This window comes from Xiphophorus maculatus, chromosome 17, assembly GCF_002775205.1.
Source record: "Xiphophorus maculatus strain JP 163 A chromosome 17, X_maculatus-5.0-male, whole genome shotgun sequence".
Classification (NCBI taxonomy): Eukaryota; Metazoa; Chordata; class Actinopteri; order Cyprinodontiformes; family Poeciliidae; genus Xiphophorus; species Xiphophorus maculatus.
Window position 1 is genome coordinate 2847296 of NC_036459.1, and position 13717 is coordinate 2861012.

Below are 13717 nucleotides of genomic sequence, written 5' to 3' on the forward strand. Positions count from 1 at the left end.
ATATATACATTATATAGGTAACTTAAGAAATCACTACATGTACTTTTTATCTCATGTAGCATTTGCTACCAAAATGTGTATTTTTACACATTTTGTATTTTTCCATCTAATTCTGTACATTATTTTACTTTTTCTCCATAACTATTCTGTTTAATATTTTAGTGAATTTTACCTGAAATGTTCCAGAATCGTTTTTTATAAAACACACAAAGCTCTGGCCATTTTGTTCTTGACTTTGTTTATTAATGATTCCATGTTTTTGTAAGAACTTGGTACAAAAGGTGAGACTACTCTTTAACCATCGATCCTCCGTCCATCAGCGTTTGAATGCATCAGAAAGAAGGAAAAACTACGTTGGCATATTTAAGACAAACACTTCCTATACACACTATCCACCGGACAGTTCCCCGCTTCCACTGACGAACAGAAACTTCTACTTCACCTCCATCTACACAAACTCCTCTGGTTTCTCTTGGCTCCTCGATAAAAGAATATAAAAATGTTTTTTCTTCTTTTTGTTTTGTTCAAATGTTGTGTTGTGTAGTAAAATATATTTGTTTAAGCACTGCACAGTTTCTCCCGGAGAAGATTCCTAGAAACGGATGGAGGAGGAGGAAAGTGGGATTCTCTTTATTATTCTTTTTTTTAAACTGATATGGTTTCCATCTCGGTTTGAACTTTCACCTCTCAGGTGAGGACTTGATATGCATCACATGGCACATTTCAAAATTAAAGCCCTCTTATGTTATAGACTAACTGATGATGATTTATTCTCTCATGAAGGCAGATTGGACTCTGAAAGAGCGCCACCAGCAGGAAACAAAAGGTAATTTGAGTAAATATTTACTTCCTCAAGTTGCTCCGAAACTTGTCTTACAGGAAATAAAAATAAATCTGATATGAATATTTACTTTAGTTGCTCTGAAAGTTGTCTGTCACCATTTAAGCAGAAAATTATCAAAGGCATCAGCACTAGTAGAGCTGGTACAGTTAAAACTTCCAGGCAGCTTCAATTCCAGATTGGTTCAAAGATTATTTTCTACGACGGAGCATTACAGCAATTATAAAATAAATAATAAAAATTCTAGAAAAAAAACAAACTAGGAAAGATGATTTGTTTTGGCTTTTCTAATTTTGAACATCACTTTATATTTGTCATTTCTTTTTTATTTTTTTACATCTTAGTATATTGGAAAACAAAATGTTTAAAAGGGCCTGTGTAAAATTAAAACCAGAAAAATTTTACAATTTTAACTCATCTGATTGCATTTACTGATTTTTATTCAATGTAGAATTTGCTGCCTAAATTTTTTAAATTCTATTTTTTAAATAAAAAACTTTTATTGTAAAATAAAAATAAAGTACATTTTTTATTCTATTTTCAGATGTGTTGAGGACTTGTCCTCTCCATATGGTTCAGAGATATTTGATATAAATTTGTCTAAAAATCTTAAATTTTTTGTAGAACTTGGCAACGTTAACTAATTGCATTCATTGATGCTAAAATGACTCAGTCATATGATGTAAAAGAACAAAAAATGGGTTATACATTTTTATTTTAGCATGCTAATTTTCTTTTTATTGTCTTGTAAATATAAAGTATTTTTTTCTAACTTTCAAACTAAAATTGAAGCCGATTTTGCTTTCAGGTGAAGTTGTAAATGTTGCTTTAAACTGACTGTTTTTGTTTTTTCTCTGCAGCTTAAAGCAGAAAAGGTGAACAGACTTTCAGAGTCCTGCAGCGTTGATCCTTCAGAGACCAAACAGGTGAGCTGGATATGATTCTAATTGTCTTTTCTGATAAAAAAAAACTTATTTTTCCTCTGCTTTTTGTTCATGTTTGTGCATCAGAGAGCTGCACCTCCACTGATTGGTTGAGTACAGTACCACAACTTAATAATAAAAAACAGAAAACGATGGAAGCGTTGAAGCGGGACGCCTCCGGACGGCAGGAAGACTCGCGACTGTTGTTGCAGCTCGACGGAGACGTCCTGATTCTGCTGCTTTTCTTTTCTCTATTTTATCGTTAATATAAAAAAAAACTGATACGACAACAAAGACTGAAACCCTGAAACAATGTGAGGCAGTGTTCATCTTTCGCTCAGAATACACAGAAAATATAAAATGCACACACAAAAAAAACGTTTTTGGCATATTTTCCATACTGGTTAAAGAGGGAGGGGCGGAATGGATGCATCACGTTCGCTGGGGCGAGTTTCCATTTGCCTTTAAGACGCAGAAACAAAAACAAAATTATTTCATGTTCCTTTGCCGAAGCACTTTATGAATTTAAACTATCTACTTCACCATAGAACCCAGTGGGCGGGACTAGAGGAATCCCTGACGTCTGATTGGCTGATTCAACCCTTAAGCGAAGAGAACTTCTTCAAAGTTTGGTACGACTCTGAGACCAATAACTTCAGCAGAAAGTGCAGGAATAACTTTAATAGCATAATTAACTTGTAATTTGTAGTGACAAACTGCAGCTTTTATATCTAGTTTGGTCTGAAATCTCTCAAGTTCAGGAGATGGTGTTAGCCGGTGTTAGCTAATGCTAATCTTGTCTGACAGAACCAGCAAGTTTATTAATGAATTATTAAAGATATAAATGCTGGAGTTGGTCACCTAGAGTTTGTAGTAAATAAAATACAACTTAAGTTAATTTCTACCCTTCCAGTAAACTTGAAAGAATCCTTGCAGTTTGAAACAGCCAATCAGACGGCAGGTTCTCCCTTAATCCCGCCCACTGAGTTTGTTCCAGAGTAAAAAATAAAAAGCAAATTCTCTGTAGCTCTGATAGCTGGTGATAAATTTTGACCCTCTTTTTGCAGAATTGCTTCAATTTGGAGACTTTAAAGTCAAACCACAAAGTGTGAATTAGATGCAAGTCCAAACTTTGATTAGGCCACTCCAGGACCTTCTATTGAGCTGTTCAAACGTTGCACACTTTCAGAAAATGTGCAGTTTAGGCTCTTGGCGCTTTGATTTTAACTGAGGAAAGTGGCAAGTAAAGCTGAATTTACCAACAAAACACTAATAATCAGTTAATTGTTTAGTGTTTGAGATGTTTTACACCTTTAATATCCATTCTGTGGTAAAGATTTCTTTCTGCGTCTTAAGGAAAAGTTGAACCTGTCCAATCAGTCTCATCTGTTTAGATGATGATGATGATGAAAGCACGTATGTACAGTGATTCCCCTCAATACTCCAGACATTTATCAACAGGCATCGGCATGAAAATACTAAAATCTGCACTAAAAAGCTAATTTCTGTAGTTTAATCTTAAATATTTTTTTCTTTGACTTTTACTCTATAAATACTGAGAAAATCGTAGTTCTCTGTTTTGTTTGAAGGCTCGTCTGCGTGTGGAAACGTCTTCCTGAAGTCGTACGGCAGGAACTTTGTTCACAGGATGGAAACGAACGTCTACTCGGATAAATCGCTGTACAGCCGCTCGGAAGCTGGATTCTACCGGTTCGTAATAAATACATTAAGGCGAAGAATAAATAGAAAATAACTTAAAAAAATCTCGTTAAGCACTGTAGGTGTTGGGTTTGAAAACACTTCAGAGACGTTGGGTCTAGTTGGCGACGTCGTCTTGACCCGGTTGCAGCGGCGCAGTTGACGGCGCTGCCACCATGGCGGCGGTGCTGATGGGTTTCATCCACAGCTGGGGGAGCGTGGCGATGGTCGTCATGGTGACCTGGACCAGCTGGTCCCGCTGGATGAGCCTGATGAGTGTTTTGATGCGGTCGAGCGACGCCTGAGTGTCACGCTGCAAACCGAGGAGTCGATCCCTCTGGTCCATGCAGACCTGCAGAGAAACGGAGCGTATGGAGTTCTATTAGGGCCAAAAGTAAGGCTGCAAAACACAAAATATTACCAAGTACTTTTGGTCTACTTTCTAGAGTAGAAAGTTGAACCTCTACTTTCTAGCGTAGAAAGTAGTAGTAGTAGATCACATTCTTAAATGGGGTAAATAAACCAAAACAAACATGCTAGCTGAAAAAATGGCTTGTAGTCTTTTAAAGGCAAAAGAGAAATTGTACAACTGATGAGACTTTATTTTTGTTTACATGTTTGAAGAAGGAAGTCGTGCCCAGTTTTCTTTTAAACCAGGTGATGCTAAATCTTTACCACTTGAAAAGTTCGAGGTGTATGGGGGAATATTCCTGCCATAATCCAAGAGCACATATTTTCAGTCTGAAAGCAGGATTTCATGTCTTTTGTTCTCAAAACTTTCTCTTGCAGAACTCTCTGCTAGCTTTGGAACCGCCCTTTGGCAACGTCGCCTTGCAACCTCGAAGCCAATAGAATGGAAGTATTGTACTTTCATTCCTTCCAGCAGATTTAGAAAAATCTGCTGGAATTTAGGTCCATGTGGCAGTTATCGATTGTAGCAACCTGCGCCACCTACTGGATGTAGGGAGCAACAACGTCAGCTTTCTGGTCCACAGTACACTAAACATCTGCCAGATGAGCAGAGTCTGTTCACCCAACCAAAGACAACATAGTCACGACATGATGTCTAGCTATCTAAATAAACACCATGTTGTGACATGGTTGGTATCCAGGATCCATTGCCTTTGGTTGGATGAACAAACTCCTGTCTAAGAGATCATTAGCACTACTGGTGGACGGAGAAGCTGATGTAGTTTCTCCCTACAACCAGTGGGTGGCGCAGGTTGCTACAATGGATAATAGCCAATTGTAGCAACATCACATCACGAGTCATGTATCACTTTCATTCTATTGGCCGAGAGGTTGCCAGGCAACTGTGCAGTTTTGTTCCAAAAGCAAGATGTTTTGTAAGCAAGGAGAAAGGTTTGAGTAAACACTACAAGTTTTGAGAACAAAAGATATGAAATCCTGCTTTCAAAATGAAAATGCGTGCTCTCAAATCATCGCAGAAAAATTTCCTCATGTAGGTGGAACGTTTACAGGCAAAGATTTTTTGCACTTCAAAAATAGTCTTACCAAGCATTTTTGGTCTAGTTTCTAGTGAAAGTGTCTTGTTACACTTGAAATCACATAAAAAAAACCCCAAAAACTTACTTGTAAGTTTTAAATCAATAATTCCTTGATAAACTGCTGCTTCCCTTGGCAGATTATTTCCCCATGTTATAAATGAAATAATTTGCCAGTGGAACTTGAACTTTTGCATCAGTATTGAGGAATTAATGACTTAAAGCCAGCTCATATCTTGCTGAAAAGTTACTTGTAGATTATTTTTATTTTAACTATGCTAATATTGGCACTAGAAACTAAACCAAAAATGTTGGGTTAGGTTTTGCGTTCTGTTGTTTTTACTTTGAGCGTCTTGTTGAGGTTCTTGTCCTGCTCCTCCAGGTGAGCGCACTCCTTCTTCAACTCGTTGTTTCGTCTCAGCAGCCGCCGCTTCTCCTCCTGCCTCACTACACACACACACACACACACACACACACATTCCATCAGAACCAGAACCCGACTCGCTGCTGTAGAACCGAATGTCGGTGCCTCACCCGTCTTGTGCGTCACGTAGGACTGGACAAAGTTCTGAGGCCACGACAGGTTCTCCTTGTTCAGGACCTGAAAGCAGAAGTAACAGCGTCACGTTTCCGCTGCCGTCGCCGCGGCGACCTCATTGCATTTGAACTCACCTTCTTCTGGCACTTGGGGCAGTACCAGGCGCCTCTGGGGGGGCTTCTGATGGGCGGGTGGAGGCAGCTGGGGTGGAAGGCTCGAGGGCAGTTGTGGCAGAGCTGCAGCTCTCCGTCCTCCTTACAGACGGCGCAGCGGTCGTCATGCTCCAGCTCCTCCTGCAAACATGGCAGAGGTCAGCAGAGGTCGCCGAGCTGTGACACCGAGTCATGTGACCTGACCTACCTTCCAGCAGAAATCCTCTGTTAGCGTGTGAATGGAGCAGAGCAGAGGTTAGCGCGTGTTAGGAGTTAACGGTGAGAAAGTATCGGCGCGCTGCGTTTAAATCTAACCGATAATGACGCAGTTTAATGTAAACGCAACAATTTGGAAAAAAACTCAGGTTTTTTGGTGTCACATGATCAACAGAAGGACTTTACCAACAGTAGATTGGTGATAGCCCAACGAGTTTTTAATTACATGTTTATTTAAAACAGAAATGCAGTTGAAATTAATCTTCTTTATGCTGTTTTAATTTAGTAATCTGTTAACCGTTATATGGAGTATAAAAAGTCAAAACGAGGCCATTTACTGAAAGAACAACCAACACAAAGTCTTACAAAGTGTAAATATTTTCCTCATATTTTAAGTGAAATAATCTGCTAGTGAAACTAGAACTTCCTAAAAAGTCACTGGTTAATGCACTTAAAAAGATATTTACACTGGAAACTAAACCAAAAATACTTGGTGAGTTTTCGCAGTGAAAAGCAGCCAATACTTTCTCACAGCACTGTAAAACTGATGCGTTGGTGTTAGTGATCTGAGCACTGCATGAAGTCTAGATTATTTTCGTGCTGATAAAACTGGAATTTTCCATGTGAATTATGGGAAGTAATTCAGTTCAATTGAGTCATTTGCAAGTTACGTATAAATATGGTCAAATTTCTATAAACTTCACTTTACATATTGAAGGTTTCTGACAATCAGTGCATGTTAGGTAACTAAATACACATCAAATCTGGTTATTTTAGTGAATATTATGATTAGAGTCTATATTTTACCCTGGCATATTAAAAGTTACAAGTTTATTCCCATTGATTCTCATAGAAAACGTTGTAATTATGGAGCTCTGATTGTTTCTGGTCAGGTTGAGTTTGTTTTTTTTGCAGGTTGGGAGTTGCGTTACCTCGTGCCGACAGGTAGAGGGAGCTGTTCAGGTAATGTGACGGCAGGCGTTTCCGCTGCACACAAACAGGAAGAGGTTACAGCTGAAGCCTCCCAGAAAGACGAAGGTCTGGAAAAGTTTCTGGAGGTTCTCACCTCGGGCTCCAAGATGCCGCTGTAGGCTGGGTTGGCTGTGCTTCTCCTCTTCCTCTCCTGCCTCTTCATCTGGATCTCTGAAAAGCAAAACAGACCTCTAAAGACTCGGCTGGCTAAGTTTGTTTCCAGCTTGGGAGTCGGAGTGAACTCACCTTCCAGCTGCTCTGTGGTAACGAGGCCAAGGGCCACCATGAAGGCGATTTTCTGCAACAGAAGAAGAAGAGTCACTTCCTGGTTCCATCAGTTCTCCAGCTGTTGAGCCTGAATAATAAAGCTGATTCACCTCTGGGTCCTCCTCTTTCTTCTTCTTCTTTGGAGGAGATTTTACGGTGGGAGCCTCCGGTGAAGGGAGATCAGCTGGGGACCCATCGGTGCTGCTGGGGGCCTGCGGCTGGATTATTATCACCTGGAAACAAAAAACAAACAAAAAGAAAGCTTTTAAACTTACTGCACAAGCCAACTTGCTCAGGACACAAAAGAGATTTTATTTTATAGTTCATGGGGGCTCCTTTCTAATGCCACCCTTTGCAAAACCTGTAGGTATGAATACATTTAAAAGGCAAAGCAGACTAGTTGTTTTTAGTATTAAATGAAAAGATAAAAGTTGTAAAATTTGCTTTAAGATTAGATGATCTCCACTCTTTAAAGCTCTTTTCCCATCTTTGGAAATTACACAAATTAAATGTAAAGATAAAACTAAACAATGAGCAGGAAGAGGAATTATTTCGGGAACATGCAGCAGGACTGAGCCCAGCGGCACAGGCACATCCTGACGTCAGGATGTTTGTGGGTTTCAATAAGTCAAAGTTCAAATTTATATCACCAAGAAAATGTATCAACTGGCGATAAATCTACACTAAATTCATGATTGATGCAAAACAGCTAGCTAGCTGGGGAATGTTAGCAGAGAAACACAGAAGGCAAGGAAAACGTGAGTGAAACTCAAACTTGTGCCTGAAAGAAAAACCTAACGAAAAAAAACAGAATATACGAGACTAAATAATCCTGACAAGCTAAATTTAAGATTAACGTATTTCAGGATGAGTGGAAATCCTGAATGTGAGAAACAATCCGAGTACCTAAAGTGTTTGAAAGCCTAATAATATTACTCAGCTTTAATTTAATCTTAAGAAAGATAACTTTTTACCCTGAGTTTTGACTTTCAGGCCACCTATATTTAGTTTAACTTTAGAGTTGTTGCATCAGTTTGATCTTTTAAGTATCTGAGCTACTAAAACCTTTGAAGTTGTCAGGTTTAAAAAAAAAAAAACACTTTCTGCCTCATCAGTCATCTGATTTTAAAATGTTTTTGTGAAACGTGCCCGTACCTTTACGGCTTCGCTGACTGCCGACACGCCTTTCCCGGTGGCGGGCGAGGCGGCGATGATGGCGTAGGCCACGCCGGGCCCTGCAGAGGCGTGGCCCAGGTCGGGGCCTGCTGACGGAGAGGCGTTGCTCTGGCTGACCTGCTGGTGGTCGGAGCTGAAGGTGCTGTTGGCGGTGGGCAGGGTGGGGGCCTGGCTCTTGGGGCTGACCACAGCTGTGACTCTCTGCAGGCTGAGCGGCTGCAGCTCCTGGCAGGGACTGTGGGGGAGGCTGTCGGGGATCTGGGTCTTTGGCCTGACCTGTAGGGGAAAAAACACAGGTTTATTGTCTTGTTGGGATAACTTAGTAGTTTTATGTTGGGTTCTGAATAAAAAGCAAGAAAAATATAAGTTATACATGGAAATAAAAGGTGAAAATTGCTAAATATCCAAATTAAACTGAAGGTAAACATGTTCTGCTGCCACCTGCTGGACAGAACCTGCAATTTAATTTCTGGTTAGACAGATTTTCCCCAAATAAATCACTTTCCTTCATATTTAGCAGACTGTCACAATAATAACTTCTACTGGGCAATAAATTGTCCCAAACGTTGTTGCAATAAATGATAATATTGTTATTTTGAGACCATTTTCTAGTAATATAATGCTAATGGAATAACAATGCAAGTACATATTCTCAAAGATCAATAAGCTGTAAATTGCATTGGATGTTTAACACTGGAACTGGAAGACATTTTAAATATACAAAACAACAAATAAAATCAATCAAGTCTCTGGAAACAAAATTGTCCTTGAAAAAAAATTGCTATTTAAGACCAAAATACCAGACTGGAGACTTTTATCACCTCATTTTTGGTAGAAAGAGAAAAGATTAAAAAAATAAATAAATAATGCAAATGGAAATGATCAAACTTGTTTTTATCATGCGATTAATTGATCTATTGTTCAAAACTTGTTCATTATTCTGCTCAGACCAGGAAAACAGGCAAAACTTCCAATTACGACTTTTGTAAAAAGATAAAATAAACTTATTTTATCTTTTTGTACTGTATGTCAAATGTTTTGACAATTATTCAAAATGGCAGCTTTTCAATAAAATTGCATGAACAAGCATAGTAATGGAAATACTCGCTCTTTTTAATTGATTTACTGCTCATTGTGGCAGGCTTAATATTTACATTAGCAACAACAGTTCATCTGAAACCAGTTTGACCCAGTTAAAGGTCAAAGTGACCCGGTTTACCTGAGGTAGCACAGTGGCTGCTTGTCCTGCCAGCCGGTGCAGAGAGCTGACTTGAGGCACCTTGATGGGCAGAGCAGTGAGAGTTCCCAGCATCTGAAAACGCAACAGGCAGAGCCAGTTCAGTTAGGAGGACGACCTTCACAGGAAGGTTCTACAAGTTCTGGGATTTTGTTTTGGTCCATAAATGATGTGAAACTTCCTGAACATTAAGGATTTTAAAACAAAAACAATTCAGCAGCGAAAACAACAGGTTCAGTCAAAGACTTCAAGATGTACTGGGTGGAACAAATAAATGTAGCTGCAAACATTAACCACCGGGGGCGCTGTTTCCTCACCAACAGAACCTGCAGGATGATTTTAATCTGATGGATTTTAACGATCAAAAATCTCTCCAAGGGAGAGATTAAAATCCTCCCAAAATGTTCATTAGAAACAAAAATATTTGATTTATATCAACTTTACTCTGATGGTTCCTCACAAAAAACATAACGGACCATTACCATTACAACACAACACTGGGTTCAAACTGAGTCCAAAACCAGTTTAACTGAAATGTCTAAAACCAGTCCAAATTGGAGCTGGAACCAACCATCATAACCAAACCAGTTTAAATCCAGTCCAAGATCACCACAGACCAGTCAGAAATCAATTAAAACAGGCCAGGAAATAAAAGGATCCAAAACTAGAATTTAAACTAGAATACAAACCAGTTTAAAACAAAATCTAAACAAGAATGTAAATCTGTTTAAATCAAGGTTTTAAAGCGGAATTTAAAGCAGTTTAAACCCAGTTCATAACCAGCTTAAACCCAGTCTATAAACCAGTTCATAACCAGCTTAAACCCAGTCTATAAACCAGTTCATAACCAGCTTAAACCCAGCTTGTAAACCAGTTTAAGCGCTCCATCTTCTCCAGGAAAGGAGGTGAAAGTTTCTCCTCTTCTCTTTTCTTCTTCTGTGAAATCCTTTCGTTTCGTCGTATTGTGCTGCAAAGCAGCTCGGCGAGGATGAAGAGGGAGGAGGAGGCGGCAGAGGTCAGTTGCCATGGTAACTGCAGAGCCGAGGATTCTTGCAGTTTCAGGCCTTTCATTTCTGTAATTGCTGCCTGTTTTCTCCAAACCTAACACCTTCAGGGCTCCTCTTCATCCTCCTCCTCTTCCTCTCATCCTGGATCAGAGATTTCTGTGAAACAAACAGAAACTAAAACTGAGCTCTGATTGGCTGCGGCTTTAAATACAAACGATTTAAACCTGACTGAGACAAAATGAGATGGAAATAAACAACCTGAGCCGTTCGCCTCACATTTACAGTTAAAAGTTTGAAGCACATCAGGGTTGAAACGATTAATCAGATTAATCGTTAACTAAAGACACTAAAAAAGGCGGTCAGAAGGAACTGAGCCAAAACTCCAAACAATAAAATAGATGCATAAATTTTGCATTTAAGAGAAAAAAAAAACCTTTTTTGCCTGTAAATCTATTTTTGCTACAAATGATCGAATGTTTGTTAACTGAATGCTACATTTTGCAAGAAAATGTTTTTTTTCTTACTTATAAAGGCACCAATTTGTTTATTTGCACCTTTAATGTATCTCTAATATTGTATAAAACGGGCTGACGTTATTAGATGCAGAATAATCAATTCTAAACAAATTTAGAATAATCTAAAATAAACATTAATTGCAGCCCCAAAAAACACAAAGAAGAAGATTAGGAGAAAAAAATCTATTTCTCAATTTAAGTAAAAATCACAGAATGGACAAAATGTTACAATAAGACGGCACAATTTATGCAAAGCAAATATTACTTATGGAGACCTGAAAATATTTAAAATCAATATTTTTCTGAAGAGAATCCCTAAAAAATGCTGTAAAATATTCTGGATTATCATAAATGTCAATCATGCTGCAGCTTGTTTTACTCAAACAGTTTGAATTTAAAACAGAAGAAGATCAAATCAGATCTGATGTTTGGTTTCTTCACGACTCAAACTGCTCTTTGTTTTGCATCTAGAAATGAGATTATTACAGTGGAGCAGAGGTTGAGAGGCATAAAACCCAAATAAAATCTCCAAATCAATAAAAGAATTCAATTATAGAGAAAAAAAACATGAATTAGAGAGAAGATGTGAGGAGACTGCCAGCAGCCGGTCAAGGTGGAGGCAGGAAGGAGGAGTTTGTCATCTCTGCTCCTGTCATCGCAGCAGGATGAAGATGAGGAAGAGGAGGAGGTTATGCACACGCAGCAGTCAGGATGAAGGCGTGCAGGGAAGACGACAGGTTTGTTCTGAGTCGATCATCTCCGAGTAAAACCAGAACTCAGCAGAAATCAGCTGGAACGAAGCGCTACCTTCAGTTTGTCTCAAGTTTCTGCTGGGTTTTAAAGCCGCTGTTCCAGCAGCAGCCAGCAGAGGGCGCTCCTCATCCCTGACCGCCTTCAGTAACCTGAGATAAACACCCAGCTGTGTTTACATCCACACACTTCACATATATAAACACCCGCAGCCTCAGGGTGGGAATATTTCTGTCATGGTTAAAGTAAACACACCGGGTTCACAGAGCCTGATGATGTTTGAACGTCGCCGTTCGTCACTCAGCGACCCTGAAGGTCAGAGTTCACCGAGGGTGGAGAAGAGTTCACAGAGTTTGCTTGACCTCTAAAGCGGTGCGAGGTCAAGCGAGGTGGTTACCACGGCAACACTGCTTCTTCATCAGAGCTGACACATCAGTTCATCTCTGTGAACTTGAAGTCTAAGATCCCTAAAAAGTGTTTTTAAACGTCCGTTAAAGTTTCCAGCTTGTTGGATTCCCAACCTAATAAACCTGAAAAACCTATAAAAAAAAATAAAGAACCTTAAAAACTCCCTACAAAAAGCGATTGGATTCAGATCTTCTGCTTTGATTTGCTGCAGTTTGGAGGGCAGAACTAAAACCAACTCACTGATTCATTACTATTGATCCCTGAATTAGCAGCCAAAACAGCCTGTGATTGGCAGAGCCTTAAGAGAAAAGCTTCGTCTCGAGTGAGAGCACTCACTCTGACTGAATACGTCAACGGTTTTCATTATGACCTGATCAGGAAACAACATATTCCTAAAAAAATAACATCATTGAAACTACATTGTTATTTTTAGTGCATTTCCGATGGGCCTGCGCTGCAGCCTTGTTTTTCCTGTTTGTTGGGATTCAAGCAGTTATTTCATGATTGCATCATGAAAACACAGGCAGTTTTGTCATGTGGAGAAAAAAAGAAAATCATTTTTAAAAACTAAAATCACCAAAATGCCGTGATTTCTTTTAACCTACTCAACCATTAACTATTCCAATTAAACAAGTAAAATGATCAGATTTTCTTTTATAAGAAGAGGATCATAGATTGAAAACTTCAAATAATTTTCCCTGTTAAATGAAAGGAATCCATTTTGCTGAATATTTTGGGCTCAATTTAGAAAAAAATGAAAAAAAATATTTTAATCATTCTCAGCATTAAAAACAGAATGTAGGTCAGTCTTCATATCTATTGAGCCAAGTCTTTGTACAGTAATTAAAAGCAGATTTGGGTGCTCCAAGGTGTACAATTCAATGAGTAGATGTGGTCCTAGTTTCCATGACAACTGAAGGAAAACAGAAAGCTTGAAAAAGCTCACTTTGTGCTGCTTTCGGTTGCATTTTGTCCCAATTTATTCTTGAATTGTGGTCGGGTGCAACACGAAATCGGTTCAGGGCCACATATGGCCTCCGGGCCTCATTTTGGAGTTTAAATAAGAAACTAAGAGTCTGTGATGACGTCTGATGATTGAGGGGGTTCCCCTCCAAAAACCTCAACTCTGAACCACAATCATAACAGTGAAAATGCCAAAGATAATCACCTCATTTTCCTTTATAGACATGGTGAAGTGAAAGGATGGGCAGAAGACGGGTAGAGACTGAGCCTGAGGGCCAGGAGGTTGGGCCCTCTTCTCTCTAACTGCTGAAAAATTACAGCCATGGAGCTCTGATCCCAGCTTATGAAGCAGAATATAAAGCCAGAGAGGCTGCAGCCTGAATCCCAACAAACAGGAAAAGCAAGGCTGCAGCGCAGGCCCATCGGGAAACAACAAGGAAAATGTGGATTTCTAGCCATATTTACTGATCAGGATATACACAGGTTTCACCAACTCAAAATTAAGCCCAGTATTATGACAGAAAGGTACAACAGGAAATCCCTTATTTT

The 13717-nt window shown here is 39.2% G+C and overlaps 1 protein-coding gene across 2 annotated transcripts in view; it reads right to left on the reverse strand.

Moving 5' to 3' along the window:
- Positions 1 to 221: 221 nt before the first annotated feature.
- The window catches only part of phf21b (PHD finger protein 21B), a 62637-nt gene continuing 49141 nt past the window's right edge, over positions 222 to 13717 (reverse strand). Inside the window, exons 4-14 of one of the 2 annotated variants that reach the window (XM_023350376.1) lie at positions 9508 to 9600; positions 8268 to 8564; positions 7223 to 7345; positions 7092 to 7143; positions 6940 to 7016; positions 6806 to 6860; positions 5866 to 5882; positions 5640 to 5798; positions 5502 to 5568; positions 5311 to 5414; positions 222 to 3814 (exon numbers count right to left, since the gene is read on the reverse strand). In XM_023350376.1, coding sequence (XP_023206144.1) covers positions 3581 to 3814; positions 5311 to 5414; positions 5502 to 5568; positions 5640 to 5798; positions 5866 to 5882; positions 6806 to 6860; positions 6940 to 7016; positions 7092 to 7143; positions 7223 to 7345; positions 8268 to 8564; positions 9508 to 9600 — 1278 coding nt within the window. In that variant the 3' untranslated portion in view covers positions 222 to 3580. Of the gene's footprint in view, positions 3815 to 5310; positions 5415 to 5501; positions 5569 to 5639; positions 5799 to 5865; positions 5883 to 6805; positions 6861 to 6939; positions 7144 to 7222; positions 7346 to 8267; positions 8565 to 9507; positions 9601 to 13717 lie in introns of both variants that reach the window. The other variant, XM_014473771.2, reaches the window with a different exon arrangement.